The sequence below is a fragment of the Chiloscyllium plagiosum genome, chromosome 20 (genome assembly GCF_004010195.1).
Source record: "Chiloscyllium plagiosum isolate BGI_BamShark_2017 chromosome 20, ASM401019v2, whole genome shotgun sequence".
Lineage (NCBI taxonomy): Eukaryota > Metazoa > Chordata > Chondrichthyes > Orectolobiformes > Hemiscylliidae > Chiloscyllium > Chiloscyllium plagiosum.
The window spans coordinates 262,085-283,703 of NC_057729.1; the positions used below are offsets into that span (position 1 = coordinate 262,085).

The following is a 21,619-nucleotide window of genomic DNA, read 5'->3' on the forward strand; positions in this document are numbered from 1 at the left end:
GGGTGGGGGGGGGGGGTGGTGCTCTGTAACAAATACCCAATAAAGTGGCAGCTCCTTTCCTGTTACTGACTCCCACCCATACTGACTCAGTGGACAAACCCTCGTCAACAATCTCCTTTTCTGCAGCTGTAATGCACTCTCTAATTAACAATGCTACTCCTCCTCCTCTTTTACCCTCCTCCCTGTTCCTTTTAAAAGACCTAAACTCTGGAACATCCAGCAACCATTCCTGCCCCAGTGAAATCCATCCCCTCTGATATGGCCACAACATCGTAGTTCCAAGTACTGATCCCTGCTCTAGGTTCATCACTCTTATTCCTGACACTCCTTGTATTGAAAGGGACACACTTTAACCCATCTCTTTGCCCTATCAACTGTGTATGCTTCCTAATGGACTCTCTACAGTCTAATTCTGCATTCTATTTTCTATTTACCTTCAGTTTATTTGGAGTTCAGGAGAGTAGAGGGAACTTTGGTCTGTGCTGTACCTGTCCTGGGTGTACTTGATGGGGATTGAGAGTTTTACATTGTATCTAACCACTGGTATACCTATATATCAATATTCCCGCCCCCCCATTTATACCTGGATCACATAAAATATGTCCTGCTCATATACAAATTCTAAACATATACTTTGATTCCTTCATTTCCCTTTTATGTATGACATTGTTCCCATCTGAGACACATGGGGACAATGTGATATTGCTGTGTTTATTCAGAATGTACACCAGCACAGTGATTGATCCTCTGGAACAAGAATAATTTCTGATCTGTATGTCTCAGTTGGTGCGGCACTTGTGAATCTGTCAGCTGTTGATTCTTGTTTCTCATGTCCCTACAGGAATGCTTCCCTTCTGATGAACCCTGAAGCGTTTGGTAAACACACAGTGGTCTGTACAGACAGGGAAGTGAGAGAGGAGCTGGTTCAGCTGCTGGAAGGAGCATGTGACAAGTCCGTGTATGTACTGTCATTGCTGTCTTTGTCACCATCTTTTTTTACGTGAAAATCCCATCTCAAAGCAAATTGTTTGCTTCAGCATCACTGAAGGGGCCTTTCCAGGTAAAAGGAAACAGGTTTTGGTGTGCACAGGGAGCTAAATCCCACAAAATGAGGTTTGGGATCCCAACATTATCCAACCTGTTTTCAGCTTTAACTCAGCACGTTTTTAAATGGGTGGGGATCTCCTTGGGATTATCAAAGAGAGGACTAGATTGTGCAAACCAACAGTTGTATCTCTTTAAACATGCATCTGGATTTAACAACCCAGTGGATTAATTTCCCCGAGCTGTGTAACTGAAGTGAGTGTCTGACAGGTTAGTGTTTGTTCAGCCTTTTGTTGATTATGCTGAAGAGCTGTGGCCATGGTCAGGTAAGAGGCTGCTCAGGGACTGCTGTCTCTACCAGTCAGTTAATTGCCACATCGTGTGAAATCACTTCTTTTTTTTGTACATCACTCACTTCCAGCTGCATTTCTCTGGTGCCAGTCTCCTTCACAGCCTGGGAGCTACTTATGGAGCTGCACTGATGAAGACAAGAAGGAGACCAACAGTAGCACCTTCTGGGGGGGCACAGGGATCTAGCTGGAACAGGCTGAGCCCTTGAGCCTGTGTTGAGTGGATCAGCTCCCCTCAGGAGGCTGGTTATCACTGACGTCTCAGGGTCCCCTCTCACTGGAGCATCTGTGTGCTTACTGCCAGAGGCCATCAAAGCATTTGTCACTGGAGAGGAACATACTTTTCCCATCTTGGGTGTTCCCACCTCCCTGAGGCTGTGAGTCATGGGTTCCTGGAAGGAGAGGAAGCAAAGAGTTCTGAATACTTGTGTGGAGACAAGGTGAGGAGAGCAGTGAGGGCAGTTGAACAGAATTGAGATTGCAAAACGATTGGGGAGAGGGTTTGTGTTGCCGCCTTGAAGGACAAATGTCAGATGCCTGGAAAAGGGGGGGTGGGGAGGGCGGGAGGATTGGGTGGAGCTGTGAGGTCTGTTAGGCAGAAGTCACAGGACATAGGGCTTGATGCTGCTCATCTTTCCCATCCCCCTGAGGGTCTCTTGGCGTATTGCTGTTTCCCACTTTCTCAGTAACCTCCGTCCAACCTTGTGAATTTGAAGAGAATAATCTCTTCCTTAGTTCCTTGGATTCCATGGCAAGGGCCTCCAGGTAAACAGTGAGAGGTGTAGGCCAAATGGCCTCTTTCTGCAATATACAGATTCAGTGATTCAGTCTTCCACATCATTCACGGAGACCCAGGACTGTGAAAGCTCCAGACTCAGCAATATCACAGAGAGCCATGACTGTGCGTAGCTGATGGACTGGACAGAGTCGGAAAGCGCATCAGTTCACAGATCATGAGGCTTCCCTCAGAAAGTCCAGGGACTGAAGATTCAGACAGAAGGACATACCCACCTTCAGTTGCCCACCACAGTCTCACCTCCCCACTCCTCTAGTCTCACCTCCTCCCACTATCACCATCCTTACCATCCTCTCCACCACCCACTACTCTCCACCCCATACTCCCCAGCCCTATATTCCCAATGTCCACACTCATTTCCCCTCTGCCCATCCTAACTTCCTGCTCACACCTCATCTTCACTCCTCCCGTCCCTCTCCCTCTCCCTCTCCCTCCAGCCTTGAATCTCCCTCCTCATGCACTCCAGAGTTGCATCCTGGTTCTTGCTGGCACAGAGATTGACAAAGAGGCACCCCACCCTTCCTAAGTTCAATGCAGTAGTCACATGGTCAGTTGTGGTACCTAACCTGCTGGCATTTCTGCCTCTTGCTTTTACACTCAGCCCCCTCTTTCTCACAATGCTGCTGATGAGCAATAGTGACCATTCTGTTTCGTTTCAGGGTCATAAAGGAATTGCTCCCAAAATACATTCGAGCAACACATCGACCTGAAGCGATACCAGCTTTCCGGCTTCGAGCAGGTGAATGTCGGCAAAGGAAGCTGTAACTGGGGGTCGTCGTGTGTGTGTTGTGTCTGTGTGTGTGTGTCTGTGTGTGTGTGTGTCTGTGTGTGTGTGTCTGTGTGTGTGTGTGTCTGTGTGTGTGTGTCTGTGTGTGTGTGTGTCTGTGTGTGTGTGTCTGTGTGTGTGTGTGTCTGTGTGTGTGTGTCTGTGTGTGTGTGTGTCTGTGTGTGTGTGTCTGTGTGTGTGTGTGTCTGTGTGTGTGTGTCTGTGTGTGTGTGTGTCTGTGTGTGTGTGTCTGTGTGTGTGTGTGTCTGTGTGTGTGTGTCTGTGTGTGTGTGTGTCTGTGTGTGTGTGTCTGTGTGTGTGTGTGTGTGTGTGTGTGTGTCTGTGTCTGTGTGTGTGTGTGTGTATGTACCATTATCATCATCAGCTGTTGTGCACACATTAAAGCAGCCTTCTGCTCACTAATGGATTTTACTGAGGAGGGGTTGGCCCCTTGGCCCCTCACGTGAGTGACAGAGAGGGGGAGCAATAGTACGTCCCTTTGTTAGCCCCTTAACTGATCCGAAAGTCTGGAATTCCCTTCCTAAAACCCTCACCTTTCTTAAAACATAACAATTTTAGTCACTTGTCTGACTCAGTATAAAATTTTATTGTTCCTGTGAAGCATCTTGGGACAGTTTCTATACTATAAGTACTATATAAATGTATTTTGTGTTGAATTTTAAGATTTTTTTCTTCTGTTTGATTGTTAAGATCTAAAAGAGAAAAGCATCATCCTCCTAAGTCCATTCTGGTCCATGAAGTGTTACTACAATTGCACAAGGCATGAGTGAGACCACACCTAGAGTATTGTTTACTTGAGGGAGGGTTATTGGAGACCGTTTGAGAGGAGCTTCACTAAGCTGATTCCAGGGAAAAGGGGTTTATTTATCAAGAAAGATTGAACAGATCAGGCCTATACTCTCTGGAGTTTAGAAGAATGACAGGAAATCGCAAGATGCAAAAGGGGATTGACGGAGTCAATGTAGAAAGGATGTTCTCGTGTGGGGCAATCTGGAATGAGAGGTCATCGTTTTAGGCTAAGTGGTAGCAGATTTAAAACAGAGATGAGGATGAATTCCTTCTCTTCAAAGGGTTGTGAATATGTGGAATTCACTACCCCAGAGTGTGGTGGAAATTTGAGGAGAAAGATTTGCTGAGGATTTCTACTCAGGCTTTCTCAACACAGGGCATTAATTTGGAATTTGGAACTGAGAATTGTGTAAATCTGCTGCAGATGTACTGAGGTGAGGTGAGAGTGATTACCCTTAACTTCAAGGTCGCACTTGACTGATTGTGATATTAAGGAGCAAAACTACAATCAGTGGGAATCGGGGGGGAGAGCGGTCTACTGGTGTGAGTAATACATGGCGCGTTGGAAGATGGTTGTGGTTGTCAGAGGTCAGTCATCTCAGCTCCAGGACAAATCTGCAGGATTTCCTAAGATGAGAGCCCTAGGCCCAACCATCTTCAGCTGCTTCATCCATGATCTTCCCTCTATCATAAGGTCAGATGTGGGGATGTTTGCCGATGCTTACACAATGTTCAGCACCATTTCAGATGCTAAAGCTCTCTATTTTCAAATGCAACAAGATCTGGACAATATCCAGGCGTGGGCTGACAAGTAACATTTATGCCACACAAGTATCAGGGTAATGACATGAGAGAATCTAATCATCGCCCCCTTGAAATTCAATCGCATTCCTATTACTCAAACTTCCACATCCTGGGGGAGGCCATTAACTAGAAACTGAACTGATACTAGCCACATAAATACAAGTGGCTTCAAGAGCTAGGAATCCTGTAGCAAGTAACTCACCTCTTGACTCCCCAGAGTCTGTCCACCATCTACAAGGTGTAAATCAGGAGTGTTACGGAATACTATCCACTAGCCTCCTCTCCAAGCCACTCTCCATCCTGACTTTGGAAATGGTTCCAGGGATGAGAGAAACTGTCTCCTTTAGCTGTGGGGTAATGAACCAGACAGCAGAGATATGAACCATGAGGAAAAAATACCTTTACCATCCAGTGAGTGGAAATGATATGAATTGTGGTGGAGGCAGACACAATTGTAGCTTTTAGAAGGGCATCCGGTAAGCTCCTAAAAATAAAAATAGATTGTAGGTTTCCAGGGAAAGACCAACAGAGTGGGATTTGTAGAATGGCCTGTTTCTGTGATCTTGTGTGAAGTTCTACTCTCAGGAAGGACTGACTGACAGTGTGTCTTGTTTTGCTTCCACACTGGCTGCAGGTTTTCCCAGTGCTGACAAAGAGAGGCTGGTGCTGTTCAGGAACATCTCGCTGCAGATGGAGGAGGAGCTCAGGGCACACAACACATCGCACGCAAAGATAAGGTGGTGGAATGTCAAGGAATGTGACCCAGAGTGGCCTAGTCAGGGCTGTAGCAACATGGAGCTCATCATCTTCAATGACAAAGTCAGCCCCTCGAGTCTGGGTTTCCTTGCTGGATATGGGTAAAGATGTCTTCCATTTAGACCTCTTATTCTAAACTTGGAGGGCTGAAGAGGGGACATAGAATCCCTACAGAGTAGAAGCAGGCCATTTGGCCCATCGAGTCCACACTGACCATATGAAGTGTCCCACCCAGACCCTGCCCAATCCCTATAACTCTGCATTTCCCATGGCTAATCCACCTAGCCTACACATTCACCCACCTTTTCACTCTCTACCCAGCATGAATACCCTATCCCAGTCAGGCTGTCTGGGGAAGTCACGTTGTAGAAAACATTTCACTGTCTGCCCACCTGGCTCATAGGATTGCTGGAATTTAGTTAAATGGTGCAAGGTGCCTGTTCCGGGTACAACACGAGAATGTAGTTTTGTGGGAATTTCCTTAAAACTAGGGAATGACTCCATAGCCTGAAAAGCACAGACAGGGAAAGGGAGGAGTTTGAATCTCAATGAGACATTTCTTTGGTACCAATTTCTCCATTCCTGTTTGCCCTCTGCCTGTGCTATCCATAGTTATTATACAGATTCACTAAGGGTTTTTATGAAGCTAATTAACTACTGATTTATACAGTTGGGACCAAATGCCTTTTAAAATCAAGTAGATCTCCTGTGGCCTTGCTCATGGCTAGTCAGGAACATTGACGTTTTCGGCACCAACTTAGCCTTTTAATGATACACCCTGACTGGAATCCAAGTTAATTAGGTTTCATAAAATTGATGGAAAACATCAGTCTGCAGGTCAGAGGTGGGCTTTCTTTCCTTTTTAAGCTCACTTTGATCGGACTGCTGTACTGTTTAAAAAAAACTAGAGAATTTCCTTTGGCGATGCATGTGGTGAGCTGGCAGATACATTATCGACTATACTTTGTGCCTAAACTTCCAGTAATGCCTCCAGACCTCCTCCTCTTAGACTGTTGTGCAGACACATCCATCGCAGAATAAGGTGTGATGCAGGATGAAGCTGTGACACGGAAAGGTGTACATGATGTTATCAGTAAATCACCTGCTGCCTGGTGCAGGACATTTAATTTTAGCGTCGCACATTTGGCAGAACTGCAGTTTGGTTGTGTTAAGTGTCTTGGGTTTGGCAGTGTTGGTACATCCGAAACCAGTGTGTGCACAGGGATGGCAGATGTAGTAAATGCTTCTGTTAATTAAATAATTTGTTAATTTCACCATTATTGTACACTGATGTGTTTACAATGAGAAACAGTCCATTCTGAAGAAGGGTTACTGGGTTTGAAATGTTAACTCTATTTTCTCTCCACAAATATTGCCAGGTCTTCTGAGTTTCTTCTGCAATTTCTGTTTTTGCTTGTCCCACATCACATGTTCAATTTGTTCTTTTATTTTAGTCCTAACTGCAGGGGGAGTGAGCATTTCAAGTGGATTGAATTCTTTTTACTAATGGGAAATTACATTACATTACATTACAGTGTGGAAACAGGCCCTTCGGCCCAACAAGTCCACACCGACCCGCCGAAGCACAACCCACCCATACCCCTGCATTTCCCCTTACCTAACACTACGGGCAATTTAGCACGGCCAATTCACCTGACCTGCACATCTTTGGACTGTGGGAGGAAACCGGAGCACCCGGAGGAAACCCACACAGACACGGGGAGGACATGCAAACTCCACACAGAGAGTCACCTGAGGTGGGAATTGAACCCGGGTCTCTGCCACCGTGCTGCCCAAATGTTAAAAACTGTGTTGACTTGATGAATATCTTTGCTCGACATTTGAATCCGTGCTCTTTAGCACTTTGTCCAAACTGCTATTCCCATTGCGGCAAAAAGCAAAGTATTGCCAATGCTGGAAATGGGAATTAACAACAGGAAATGCGAGAGAAACTCAGCGGGCCAAGTAGGATCTGTGCAAAGAGAAATGGTTAACATTGGCATGAATTAAAAACATACCCATTCAACTTCAAAAGGCTTCCACACTGGAGATTCTTGGACTTTCAGACTGGAGGCCTGTGAGGTGTGCCACAAGGATTGGTGCCGGGTCCACTGCTTTTCATCATTTATAACAACGATTTGGATGTGAATATATGGTTAATAACTTTGCAGATGACACCAAAATTGAAGGTGCTGTGCCCAGTGAAGATAACCTCAGAGTAAATGGAATGTTGATCATATAGGCCAACAGTTCGAGTGGGCAGATGGAGTTTAACTTAGATAAAAGGAGGTGTTCCTGCTCCACAGATCATAAATGATTTGGATGTTAACATAGGAGGCATAGTTAGTAAGTTTGCAGATGACACCAACATTGGAGGTGGACAGCGAAGAAGGCTACCACAGAATACAACAGGATTCGATCAGGTGGGCTGAGGAGTGTCAGATGGAGTTTAATTTAGATAAATGTGAAGTACTACATTTTACAAAGGCAAATTAGGGCTGGACTTATACACTTAATGGGAGGGTCCTGGGGAGTGTTGCTGAATAAAGAGACCTTGGAGTACAAGTTCATGTCTCCTTGAAAGTGGAGTCACAGGTAGATAGGATAGTGAAGACGGCGTTTGGTACGTTTGCCTTTATTGAGTGTAGGAGCTGGGAAGTCATGTTGCAGGTGGACAGGACATTGATGAGGCCATTTTTGCGATATTGCATGTAATTCTGGTTTCTCTGCCAAAGGCAAGATATTGTGAAACTTGAAAGCGTTCAGGAAATATTTACAAGGATGTTGCCAGGGTCCGAACGTTTGAGCTATAGGGAGGGGCTATTTTCCTTGGAGAGTCAGAAGCTGAGGGGTAACATTGTAGAGATTTATAAAATCATGAATAGTTCTTTTTCCTCGGGTAGTGAAGTCTAAAACTAAAGGGCATAGGTTTAAGGTGAAAGGGGAAAGATTTAGAAGGGGCAACACTTTCATGCAGAGGGTGGTACGTGTATGGGATGAGCTGCCAGAGGAAGTGGTGTACATCCATATGATTCTATGATGTGGTTTAATTTTGGAAGGAACCTAATGGAAATCGATATGTGGAACATAGACTTTTAACGATCAGATAGGGCAGAGGCAAGACAATGATCTGCAACCTTCTTCCACAGGGTTTGCTTGTTTTGCTTTTATTCAGTCATGGCATATGCACATCACTGTCTGGCCAGCATTTGTTGCCTGTCCTTAGTTGTCCTCGAGGAGGTGGGAGTGAGCTGCCTCCGTGAATCACTGCTGTTCATGGGCTGTGGGTTGACCCACAATGCCCTTAGGGAGGGAATTCCAGGATTTTGATCTAGCAACAGAGAATGAACAGCAGTATATCTCCAAGTCAGGATGGTGAGTGGCTTGGAGTGCAGTGTTCCCAAGTATCTGCTGCCCTTGTCCTTTGAGATGGAAATGGTTGATGGTTTGGAAGGTGCTGTTTAAGGATTTTTGGTGAATTTCTTCAGCGGAGCCACTTTCCTACAGTGGAACAGACTCTGTCATCTCTAGCCCATAGAACATAAGAGAATGAGCAAATGGAGTGTCCCAAGGTGACTCTGAAATTCTAACCAGTGGAGTCTTGGGCTCAAACAGCAGCACTACAGAGAGACAAGTTTGATTCTAAATGTAGATGTGAAAATATAAAACAGCAAAGTTAACAGAAAGTGCTGACGGTTTTTTTATTCTTCCACTAGATTTGAGCATTGCTGTCAACTGCACTTTTGGTGGTCCATTCTAATCGCCCTCAGACAGCTTGCCAGGCCGTTTTGGAAATCGCATTGCTGTGGATCCGTTAGCAGATTATTTCCTTAAAGGGCATTTGTGAGCGAGAGTATTTTAGGGCAGTCAATAATAATTTCATAGACTAGCTTTCAATTCCAGATGTTATTGATTGAATTTAAACCACATCAGATGCTGTAGTGTGTTTTGAATTTGTTTCCCCACAGCATTAGCCTGTGTCTCAGGATTCCCATCCAGTGACATTACCAGTATATGCCACTGTCTCTGAGTTGTTATGCTGATCCAAATTACATTCTGTACTTGAATCAGGAATATGCATTTTGTTACCAACACCACACTCAACATTACCATAATGAGGGTAGATGAATGACCATAATACGATAGATTTCCTCATTAAGATGGAGAATAACATGTAGGAACAAATTACTGCAGATGCTGGAATCGGTACAGAGAACAACTTATGTTGGCAATCACAGCAAGTCAGGCAGCACCCATGGAGAGACAGCGCAAGCGAACATTTCAAGTCAAGATGACTCTTCAGAGCTGTAGTGACATATGGAGGGACAACATTAAAGCTATAGTTTGGAGGGGACGGGATAGTGGGTGTAGAGTGCTGGTGAAGAAAATATGTTACTAGTTTACATTAACTGATCAGAATGTGAGAATGACAGAACTTTACAGCCTTCTGAACTTAATATTGAGTTCAGCACTTTGAAATTATGAACCATTTCTTTCCTTTCTTTTAGCTTGATATCATGTCCTTCCCCACCCCACCCCACTTACTGTTCTTTCAGTTCTGGCAGGAGACACAACATTGTTCTGTCATTCGATCACTTAGTGTAAACTGCTAACATCTTTTTTCAACCTATACCCACTATCTGCCCCCACCCCCGAACTATAGCATAAATGCTATCCCTCCACAATTCACTTGAGCTCCAATGAAGAGTCATCTAGCCTTGAAATGTTAGTTTGCGGTCTTGCCATCGATGTTGCCTGACCTGCAGCATTTGTTGTCTTCAGTGGAGAATGACAGTAATATTGAGGCTATGGTCCAGAATTAAGTAGAGGAAACTACAATGATATGAGGAGAGAGTCCGCAGTGATAATAATGGAGAATATTCTTTAAAAGGGAAGATGATGGCAAACATTCAAAGAGCGTGGGTGAATTGCAACAATTGTTCTTGATTTCTTTTGCTAAGTATTAGTTTTGTCAAGTTTGTCAGAGGATTCACATCGTAATGCATAGGGACGTCTACCGTCTTATTTTACAAAACCCACCCTGATTTATTACCACCCCCATCCTTTGATGTCCCTCTGACACATCAATACCAGGTGCCATTGCCAAAACAACTCACCATTTCCTGAATATCCCAGAATTGACCAACATCTGTGGTGCAGCACCATTTTGTGTACCCAGACAAGAGCTGTCAGTCCAAGTTACCCTGCATGGTTCCTGACATTGGCCCTGGATGTGGCAGACAATCATAGAATCGCTACAGTCTGGAAACAGGCCCTTTGGCCCAACAAGTCCACACCGACCCTCCGAAGAGTATCCCACCCAATCACGTTCCCCATTACTCTACATTTACCCTGATTAATGCACTTAATCTACACATACCTGAACACTATGGGCAATTTAGCATGGCCAATTCACCTAACCTGCACATCTTTGAACTGTGGGAGTAAATCGGAGCACCCGGAGGAAACCCACACAGACACGGGGAGAACGTGCAAACTCCAAACAAACAGTCACCCGAGGCTGGAACTGAACCTGGGTCCCTGGTGCTATGAGGCAGCAGTGCTAACCACTGAGCCACCGTGCTGCCTCAATGAAAAATTGATGCCTGTCTTTGTGGGCAGGGATATGGCATTGCTGCAGAGGCAGGACGTCTTTTTCTCCCAGGCCAATAGAAGACACCATTCTACCGGCAACACACCAACCTGGACCAGGGCCAGTGCAATCTCAACCATGTGAAGGAATGTACAGCATGTAGGCAGATGATCAATGACCCTCTCCACTCTGCCAGGGAAAGTGTCATTCCCTTCTCACTGATACCTCACACTCGCTTTATCTCAACTACTGCACCCACCATTTCCTGCAACATCTTTCCCATCCTCGCTAACATCTAACCCTGAATCTCTAATGCACAGCCTACTCACCCCCTCAGCACATCACCACACATGCAACAAAAGTAACAGTTTGCCACCCACGTTTCTCTCCCTTACCCACGATGTGCAGAGTTTCCTGACTCTGATCACCCTGAGCAGCTGACTAACCATGTCCAAGCCACTGTGCTAGTTTTTTTTTTGCAGTTGGTTATGATAGTGATGAGTCACTGAAACAGATTGACATGAGTCTGCAGAATATATTTCTTAAACATAGAAACAAGCTCTTGATACAAACAATAAAGCTAACTTTCAAACTGCTCCTCAACACTGTCCTTTTACTGTTAGTCAATTCAGTGAGATTTCACTTTTATCTCAACTCTTTATGTTTTTAAATTAATAGATTGCCCCCAGCTTCTTGTCCTGTGGAGATATTTTCATGATGCTTTTCCAAGTCCACTAGCACAAACACTTCACAATACCTCTCACGGGGCTCTTCACGAGAAAGTGCACTGATCATATGATGCTGCTGCAGAGTCTAGTCCTCCGCATCACCTAGTGCTGGGGATGAGAATCACGTAACAGAAAACACAATAGACCAGTCAGCCGGATACTGGTGGTTGGGAAAATGATAGAATTATTATAAAATAATTAATAGCGGGAAACAGTGACAAGACCAGACAGAGTCAATATGGATTTGCAAAAGGGAAATCATTCTTGAAAAATCCAGTGGAACCCTTCAAGGGTTAACTAGTAGAGTTGATGGAGAGGCAGTGAACGTAGTTTGTCAAAAGCCTTCTGAAAGTCCAAAGTACCACAGGTGCTTCGTGTGTATAGTTAAAGTGCATAGGATTGGGGCGTACTGCATTGAGGTGAATAAAAAACTGGTTAGCACACAGAAAACAAAGTAGGACAAAGCAGATCTTTTTCCAAATGGCAGTGGGGTACTGCAGGAATTAGTGCTGGGACCTCGGCTATTCAAGATTTGGATAACAAAACTAAATGTAATATCTCCAACTTTGTAGATTACTTACAGTGTGGAAACAGGCCCTTCGGCCCAACAAGTCCACACCGACCCGCCGAAGCACAACCCACCCATTCCCCTACATTTACCCCTTACCTAACACTACGGGCAATTTAGTATGGCCAATTCACCTGACCTGCACATCTTTGGACTGTGGGAGGAAACCGGAGCACCCGGAGGAAACCCACGCAGATGACACATCTGGGTGGAAAGGTGCACTGTGAGGAGGATGCAGAGATGCAAATGCAAAGCAGATGCAATGGATAAACGTGATGTTATCCACTTTGGTAGCCAAAATAGGAAAACATATTTTCTGAATGGTTGCAAATTGAGAGAGAGGGATGTGTAATGAAACCTGGGTGACCTTGTTTATGCACCAGTCATTGAAAGTAAGCATGCAGACACAGCAGGCAGTGAAAGAGAATGGACTTCATAGTGAGAGGACTGGAGTACAGGGGCAGGGATGTCTTGCTGCAATTATATAGTGCCTTAGTGAGCCCACACCTGGAAGAATATTGTGTGTAGTTTTAGTCTCCCTAGAGAGGCAATGCAGTGAAGGCTTACCAGAGTAATTCCTGGGATGGCAGGTGTGATGTATAGGTAGAGGTAGAATTGGTTAGGATTATAATCACTGGAGTTCAAAAGGATGGGGTGGGTGGTTGAGCAAATTGCACAGAAACCTATAAATTCTAACAGGACTACACAGAGTAGTTGCAGAAAGGGTGTTCCCAATGGCAGGGGAGTCCAGAACCAGGGATCACAGTCTAAGGAAATGGTAAACCATTTACAATGGAGATGAAAAATGTCTCCAGCCAGGAAGTGATAATCCTGTGGAATTCACCACCACAGATCAAAGGATATGGACGAAAAGCAGGAACAGACGATTGAATTTGATGATCAGCTCTGATCATAATGAACGGTGGAGCAGATTCAAAGCACTAAATTGTCTACATCTGCTCCTACTTTCTATGTTAACAACTGTCTTTAAGATTATGAATAACATTCCCAAAATTGCTGCAGGTATGGTCAGTGACAGGGAGACTGATGTGGCAGCTGGTTTGCTATCAAGTAGTAGAGGATCAATTGGCAATCTCAGCATTCTTACAGCACAGGAGGCCATTCAGCCCATTTTGCCTGCACCAGCTTTCCAAATGAGCATTTCATCGAATTTCATTTTCCTGGCTTCTCCCCATAACTACCATGACTCCACACACAGGTCCTTCTCAGGTAACTGCCTTAACTGCCATAACTCCACACACAGCTCCTGCTCAGGTAACTACCATAACTGCCATAACTCCACACACAGCACCTGCACAGGTAACTACCATAACTCCATACATAGCTCCTGCTCAGGTAACTACCATAACTGCCATAACTCCATACACAGCTCCTTCTCAGGTAACTGTCATAACTCCACACACAGCTCCTGCTCAGGTAACTACCATAACTCTATACACAGCTCCTGCTCAGGTAACTACCATAACCCCACACACAGCACCTGCTCAGGTAACTACCATAACTGCCATAACTCCATACACAGCTCCTTCTCAGGTAACTGCCAAATTTCCTTTTGACAGCTTCTTTTGACCCTATCTCCACCACATTCTCAGATAGTGCTTTTTAAACAGTTCTAACTTTTGCAATCGATCTTCATTACTATGGTTCTGGGGTGAGGAACTATTCTCCAACACCTTCAAATCCTTCTTAAAGTGTAATGCCCAGAACTGTACATAATACTCCAGCTGAGGCTGAAGCTCAACCTCACCACCTTGCTCTTGTACTCTGTGCCCCTATTAATAAAACAAAACTTTATTAACCACACTCTCAACCTGCCTTGCCACCTTCAGTAATTTATGCAGATATACACCCAGGTCCCTCTGCTTCTGCACTCCCTTTAGAATTGTACCCTTTATACTGTCTCTCCATGTTCTCCTGATCAAAATGAATCATCTCACACTTTCTGCACTGAACTTCATCTGCCATGTATTCAACAGTCCACTGCATTTTCCTCACCATTTACAATGATTCCAGGCTTTGTACCATACCTGGAAATTGTGCTCTTTACACCAATACCTTGGTCCTTAATATATATCAGGAAAAGTGAGGGTTCCATCATTAATCCCTGGGGAAACTCCAGCACAAAGCTGCTTCCAGCCCAAAAGACATCCATTGACCATTACTGTTTGCTGTCACTTAACCAATGCTGCTGTCTCTTTTATTCCATGAGCTCTAACTTTGTTCACAAATCTGGTGGGTGGTACTGTAACAAATACCTTTTAGAACCCTATGCGCATAACATCAACCTCTTCAAAAGATTCCAGCAAGTAAGCTAAATACGATTTATGTTTTAAAAATCTATCCTGGCTTTCTTTAATTAACTCATTTATCCACATGGCTGTTAATTTGATCCCAAATTATTGTTCCTGGAGTTTCCCTGCCATTGTAGTGATACTAACTGGCCTGTAGTTGCTGGACTTATCTTTATATTTTTTAAACAAGGATATATTGATTACAGTTCTGCAGTCCCCTTGCACCAGGGTGAGTCTAAGGAAGACTGAAACTTTTTGGGCAGTGCCTCTGTAATTTCCATTCTCACCTCCCTAACTATTCCTGGATGCAGCTCATCTGGTTTTGATGCATTATCAAGTTTAAGCACAATCAATGCCTCCTCCATATCCATTTCTTTAAAATAAAATCCAGTATCTGAACTACTTCCTCTTCCTCAGTAAAGAGAGATGCAAAGCATTCATTTAACATTTTAGCTGTGCGCCCTTTCTCGATGTGCAAATCCCTGTTTGGTTCCCAAATGTCTTGATCCTATAATCACATTTTATATATGTATATTTTTTATTTATACTCTTATAGAACGGGATCTCCCTTTATGTTAGCTTCTAATCTCTCAATTTTCCCTCTTTGCTTCTCTCATTTGCTTTTTCACCCAGTTACACCATTTAAAAGGCATCTGGAAGGGTATATGAATAGGAAGGGTTTAGAGGAGTATGAGCCAAATGCTGGTAAGTGGGACTAATTGACGTAGAATACGTGGTCGGCATGGACAAGTTGGACCGAAGGGTCTCTTTCCATTATGTACATCTCTATAACTCTCTTCTGAACCTCGATATTCATCCTGGTTCTCAGTTGTATTTTCTACCTGACAACTGTGATATGCATACTTTTCTTCATCTTAACTTTTATTTTCTCTGGAAATTTGCCGACCTTTCCCTTTTAAGGGACTGTGTCTAAATCTTCTCCTCTTTGAAATAAGCCTATTTTCAGCAATTATGTTTTTCTGCCAACCTCCAATTTCAATTCATTCAGCCCAGATCTGTTCTCCTGCTGAAGTTAGCTTCCCCCCATTTAAATGATTCTTACTCATGGTCATTCTTTGTCCTTTGCCATAACCAAACTGAACCTCATGGTACAATAACCATTATCACCTAATTGCTCCCTCAATGACATTTTCATCCACTTGGAGATTCAGCAACACCACCTTTTTGAATGGCCTGGAAACGTGCTATTGCAGAAAGGTCTCCTGAACACACTCTAGGACCTTTGCCCCCTCTGCTTTAAACTATTATCCCAGGCTATCGTTAGATATTCTGCAGCTTACTAATAACAGTTGGTTCTTTTCCTGACACGTAATTTTCTCTCACTTGCTCCTCAGGATCATCGGCCTGTATCTGTCTGTAGTGCTGGTCATTGGAAAGTTTGTTCGAGAATTCTTCAAAGGGATCTCTCGCTCCATCATGTTTGAGGAGCTGCCCAATCCTGACCGAATCTTGAAGCTGTGCACTGACATCTTCCTGGTGCGTGAGATGGGCGAGTTAGAACTGGAAGAGCAGCTTTTTGCCAAATTAATCTTCCTTTATCGCTCTCCTGAGACCATAATCAAGTGGACCCGTGAGAAGCAAGAGTGAATAACAGTCATGAGAAATTAAACATTTACACCCAAGAAAGGGTATCTATTCAACATTAAGCTCAGGAAACCACATGGCAGCCTTGGATTCCATTGAACCCTTTTGAAAAGCTCCCTCACTGAGACAGAAAGTCTGCATGTTTATTCATTCTGCAATGTATTGAATTTGAACTGTTTACACAATTATACACCTCAACAGTACTAAGTGGTGGCACAAGCTGGAACTGACAACTGGAAGCGGCAGATTCAAACCACTACAAATGTGGGAGGAAAGATCACAGAAGCGCTTCACATGAGGCTCCCAAGCACTGAGGATGTCACCTAGACAGGGGACGCAACGTCTGCAACACAAATTCCCAGCTCGGCGAACAGAACCACAACAAGCTGCAGAATTACTGCATAACTGGACACATTGCTAAAAAGACAATAACTAAATTCCTTGTCCCTACCAAATGTGCAATTTCGCAGTTTGCACTCACTTTTGCTTCAAGTGTTAAATGTTGTTCAGAAATTAAAAACAGGAACTGCACAAGACCATCAACATCTACTGCAGCTGAAAACCATCGCCTTTCTCCTCAACATTGGGGAAATGAAGTGTAGCCTGGGTGATGGCTTCACAGAACATCTACGTTCTGTCCACAAAAAAGACCTTCAGCTTCCAGTTGCCAGTCACTTCAACACACCACTCTGTTCCCTGGCCAATATCTCTGTCTCAGGCTTGCTGCAGTGCTCCAGTGAAGCTGGAAGAACAGCACCACATTTTCCGCTTGAGAATTCTACAGTCCTTCTAGACTCAATATCAAGTTCAACAATTTTAGGTCTTGAGGCACCTTCTACCACGTCCTTAACTCAATCTCTACACACCAGACCTTGTTATCACATGGTCTGCTATTACACACTAGAAGAAAGTGAGGACTGCAGATCCTGGAGATCAGAGCTTAAAAATGTGTTGCTGGAAAAGCGCAGCAGGTCAGGCAGCATCAAAGGAGCAGGAGAATTGATGTTGATTCTCCTGCTCCTTTGATGCTGCCTAACCTGCTGCGCTTTTCCAGCAGCACATTTTTAATGCTATTACACACTACCCATTGTTAACCACTAATAGTCCCCATTAGCAGCCATACATTCTGATAGCGTGATCTTTATGCACTCCTTTGCCTGAGCAACTCTTCGCTCTCTTTGGGTGCCATCTCCACCTTAACCCCTCTCCCCAACCTATCTTCTGCATAAAAATGTTTCCCTAGCTACCATCAGTTCTGAGGAAGGGTGACTGGACTCAATTTTAACTCTGATTTCTCTCACAGATGCTGCCAGACCTGCTGAGATTTTCCAGGAATTTGTTTTTGTTTTGGTCTTTATCACACTCATTCACTGATAACAGTGAAGCACAGGGATGCCATTGTATGAATAACCCATACTGTGCCTGTCATAGGAGTGTCTGACTGAATTTACGTGTCTGTAATACCAAATTAAATTCCTTTACCGACGCCTTGTTTCACACTTCAGAAAATATAAGCTGGGGATAACGAGGATTGCTTAAAATCAAAACAACCATTACAAACGGTGGTTCAATGGTTAGCACTGCTGCCTCACAGCACCAGGGGTTCGGGTTCAAGTCCCACCTCGGGTGACTGTGTGTGGAGTTTGCACATTCTCCCCGTGTCTGCGTGGGTTTCCTCCGGGTGCTCCGGTTTCCTCCCACAGTCCAAAGATGTGCAGGTGAGGTGCGTTGGTCATGCTAAATTGCCCGTAGTGTTAGGTGCGTTAGTCAGGGGTAAATGCAGGGTAGGGGAATGGGTCTGAGTGGGTTACTCTTCAGAGGGTCAGTGTGGACTTGTTGGGCCAAAGGGCCTGTTTCCATACTGTAGGGAATCTAATTAAAAGCTGATCCAAAGACAAAAAAAAGGGACAGGTAGATAAAAAGAAACTTGTGCAAAATGATTTAATAAGATCAAGCGTTCCAATTTGATCGATACATTCAGTCAAACAGAGAATGTCTTTTAAAAGAATAAAACCATTTGGTATAGCAATTCTCATTAGCCTGTTGTACTGAGCCCACATTCCCACCACTGCAATAAAGCAACAGGAAGGCCCACTCCCCTGGGTACTTGACGATGTTTCTCTATGGATTCCATTTTATTATTTGTTACTAAATGCTGACAGAAAGAAACAGAGATTGTATACAAATTGGTTACATTTTGAACAGACTTGGGCTCAAAGGAGATTTTAAAGCTTGAACCTGAAGTAATGCCAAGACTTCAGTGATGCCTGACATGAGCCTTTAGTTAATGCCGCTTGTAAGCTCCACCAAAGTGACAAGCCAACAGTCCCCTCAAGAAGAGTGCAATACCCACATAGACATGAGACGCATTATACCTGGATGGTTGGATTGGTGATTGATTGACTTATTATATAAGTGACATAACTGTGTGCACAGCTACTCTCCAGTTTACACCAGCCTCCTACGCTTGGACATGCCACCGTCTCCCTCGCTCATTGCATAGTGTTGGTCTGTGCCAGCACCTAGAGGGGATACGAGGTTCAGCATGGGGTCTTTGGAAGCACGGCCAAACAGAGCCAACAGGAAAGCCACCCCAAAGCCAGTCGCTCGCTCACCCTGCACACAAAATAAACAGGTATTAATTCCTTTACACAGGGTACCACTTAATAACTGGCCAGTCACAAGTCTCAGGAACTTACCAATGCTTTTACCTTCATTTTTCCCTCACAAATTTGCCAAACACACCATGGAGCTTGGGAATTAATGAGGGATTCAAAGTTGAGCTGGTTGGTATGGTGGCTGGGCACTAGGCACTTCATCCATCTTTGAAAGAGTTTAGCCAGTCTGATTATAGGTCCAAGTGGATGAGGACTACTGTTTCAGTATTAGCCTAACAATTCCACTCAAACATGACAATGGTGTGCAAGATGGGTGCAAATCCTGAATTGTGACTTGAGGCATCTTGTTGGGATAGTGTTAAAGGAGCTGCACTTTGTATCCAAATTAAACTGGGAACATCTGATGGGACAGTGTGGAGAAAGCTTTATTCTGAACCTAACCCACGCAGTCCCCGCACTGCAAGTGTCTGATGGCATGACTCGGTTCCCAAAATGGCAGGTGTTCCACTCCCAACAAAAAGGAAGAACTTTTCTCTCAGAAATGTCATTAATGTTTGGAACTTTTCACTCGAGAGAACAGTGGACACTGGCCTATTGAATATATTCAAGGTTGAGTCAGACCAATTTTTGATCTATATAGGAGACAGGCAAGAAAACAGACTTAAGCCCACCATGATCTTGCTGACTGGCAGAGCAGCCTACAGGAATCCTGCTCCTATTTCTCATGTTATGAAAGGCAGACATTTTATATGCGTGAATAACTGTTCTTTCTCACACAAGTCTGATTTCCAAAATGCAGTGAGTCAGAGGGGAAGGGATATTCAAGTACAGGAAGAAAGACAGTGACTGAGGGAGAGATCAGGTAAGGGGCTAAAGAAGGCAAATAAAAGAGTGAAGCTGACAAGGAGAAGAAGATAACTCATCAGTGCTGTTGTTCTGTAAATTAAGAAAAGAATCATAAGAGCGTAGTGTAAAATAACAAATTAATTAATATTGCCAATCATTGTATGAGGGGAACTTTTGAAAACAGAGGTATGTGTTCAAGAAATGAAGGGGTCAGAGTAACAAAACACATCCTAGCAGGTAGATTATTAATTTAAGAAATTATAATTCCCAAGCTCCTTCAGTTCAATTACTCTCCCATTTCCTCAAAGGCCATTAAAACTTGGTAGAGATGATGAGTTGCAGACTGATACAATATTCACCGATCCCCCCATTGATTGGTCTTGTATGTTCACATCCCAATAAACCATTACCAGCTTAATCCCTTCTTTAACCTTGTGTTACCAATCAGATAATGCTGATAGCTCACACGTTACTTTGTTTTCTCATTACAAGGGGCAGTTCACAATAAAACTTCCCCTGCAGCTCATCACCTAATCCTCAAATGCTTCCGTTCCTCCATCACAGAATTTACACACACACACTCCCGGTTTCCCTCACCCCACTCTAACAATAAACCCTTCCCATACCTGGAAGTCCTTCCCCTATATACACATCCAAAGCTCCTCACTCTCACCCCACAGCGTTTCTAACCTTCTCTATGTACTCACAGTGTGTACAGGGGAAGCAATGTCAACATGGACCCAGATGCCAGGCCAGTCAAATCCAATGTGAGCACCGATAAAGAGACCTGCACAGGAACTTTGAGCATTGTCACGATCCTGAAATAGAGAGAGAGAAAATGAAATGGAAACCCAGGCATCAAAGCCTATGTCTTCTCTCTTTTCTGCTGTTGCCAGCACTTACGGACCCTCTAACTAAGAGAACAGCCAGGGTGATTAATGTCGTACAAATTCAGGTCAACCATTTACACAAAAAAATCGATGTTGCCTTTCCTCAGAATCAGGTTTATCGAAGCGGTTTAGAAGTGGGACCAAGGAGCAAACACCTACAAATCCACGTACCAGACTCAATCGCAGCACTGAGTGAAGGGTTGAGGAACCTATGGTGCAACGTTGAGGTTGGGAGTTGTACTGTAGGAGGAGGCTGGGAAAAGGCAAAGGACAGAGTTATCCCTCTTAATGCCTAATTAAAAGGAACACTCCGTCAGCTGCAGACTCAGAAGTAGAAACTCAAATTAAATGCAGCTTTTCACCACGGAGAACAACTCAGCTGGTAAATGACAGGGCATTGCAAGTGTGGCTGTCAGGCCAGTGCAAGACTCAATGCCTAATGAAATGAATGGAAAAGCAGCCCTACTACTGATGGTCAGCATCCCTGAGGGTTCTGTCTTATAGCAGACCGAGAACGGCAACTAATTCTCTGGAAAGCTAGGGAGGAGATAGCAGAGCCTTTGGCCTTGATCTTTGAGTTGTCATTGTCTACAGGTTTAGTACCAGAGGACTGGAGCATTGCAAATGTTGTGCCCTTGTTCAAAGAGGGCAGTAGAGATGACCCAGGTAATTATAGACCAGTGAGCCTTACTTCTGTTTAGGAAAGGTTTTGGAAAGGATTATAAAAGATAAGATTTATAATAATCTCGCAAGCAACAATTTGATTTCAGATAGTCAAGATGATTTCGTCAAGGGCAGGTCATGTCTCACAAACCTGAGTTTTTTGAGAAGGTGACCAAGCATGTAGATGAGGGTAGGGCAGTTGACGTGGTATACATGGACTTCAGTAAAGCCTTTGATAAGGTTCCACATGGTAGGCTGTTGGAGAAAATGCAGAGGCATGGAATTGAGGGTGATTTAGCAGTTTGGTTTAGAAACTGGCATTCTGAAAGAAGGCAACGAGTGGTGGTTGATGGAAAATATTCAGCCCTAAGTTCGGTTACTAGTGGTGTGCCATAAGGATCTGTTTTGGGACCACTGCTGTTTTGTCATTCTTACAAATGACTTAGATGCAGGCATAGGTGGATGGATTA

General features: G+C 44.1%; 2 protein-coding genes across 2 annotated transcripts in view; one reads left to right on the top strand and one right to left on the bottom strand.

The window, feature by feature from the left end:
* LOC122559893 (piezo-type mechanosensitive ion channel component 2-like) overlaps nucleotides 1-16,420 on the top strand; it is a gene marked incomplete at its 5' end in the record, with an annotated part of 241,404 nt that extends 224,984 nt beyond the window's left edge. Inside the window, 4 exons of the mRNA XM_043710001.1 lie at nucleotides 842-958; nucleotides 2,850-2,929; nucleotides 5,205-5,427; nucleotides 15,883-16,420. Coding sequence (XP_043565936.1) covers nucleotides 842-958; nucleotides 2,850-2,929; nucleotides 5,205-5,427; nucleotides 15,883-16,135 — 673 coding nt within the window. The remainder of the gene's footprint in view (nucleotides 1-841; nucleotides 959-2,849; nucleotides 2,930-5,204; nucleotides 5,428-15,882) is intronic.
* A 1,628-nt stretch (nucleotides 16,421-18,048) lies between these two features.
* npepl1 (aminopeptidase like 1) overlaps nucleotides 18,049-21,619 on the bottom strand; it is a 35,409-nt gene continuing 31,838 nt past the window's right edge. The window contains exons 11-12 of the mRNA XM_043710042.1: nucleotides 20,304-20,414; nucleotides 18,049-18,748 (exon numbers count right to left, since the gene is read on the bottom strand). Of these exons, the coding sequence (XP_043565977.1) occupies nucleotides 18,581-18,748; nucleotides 20,304-20,414 (279 nt within the window). The 3' untranslated portion in view covers nucleotides 18,049-18,580. The remainder of the gene's footprint in view (nucleotides 18,749-20,303; nucleotides 20,415-21,619) is intronic.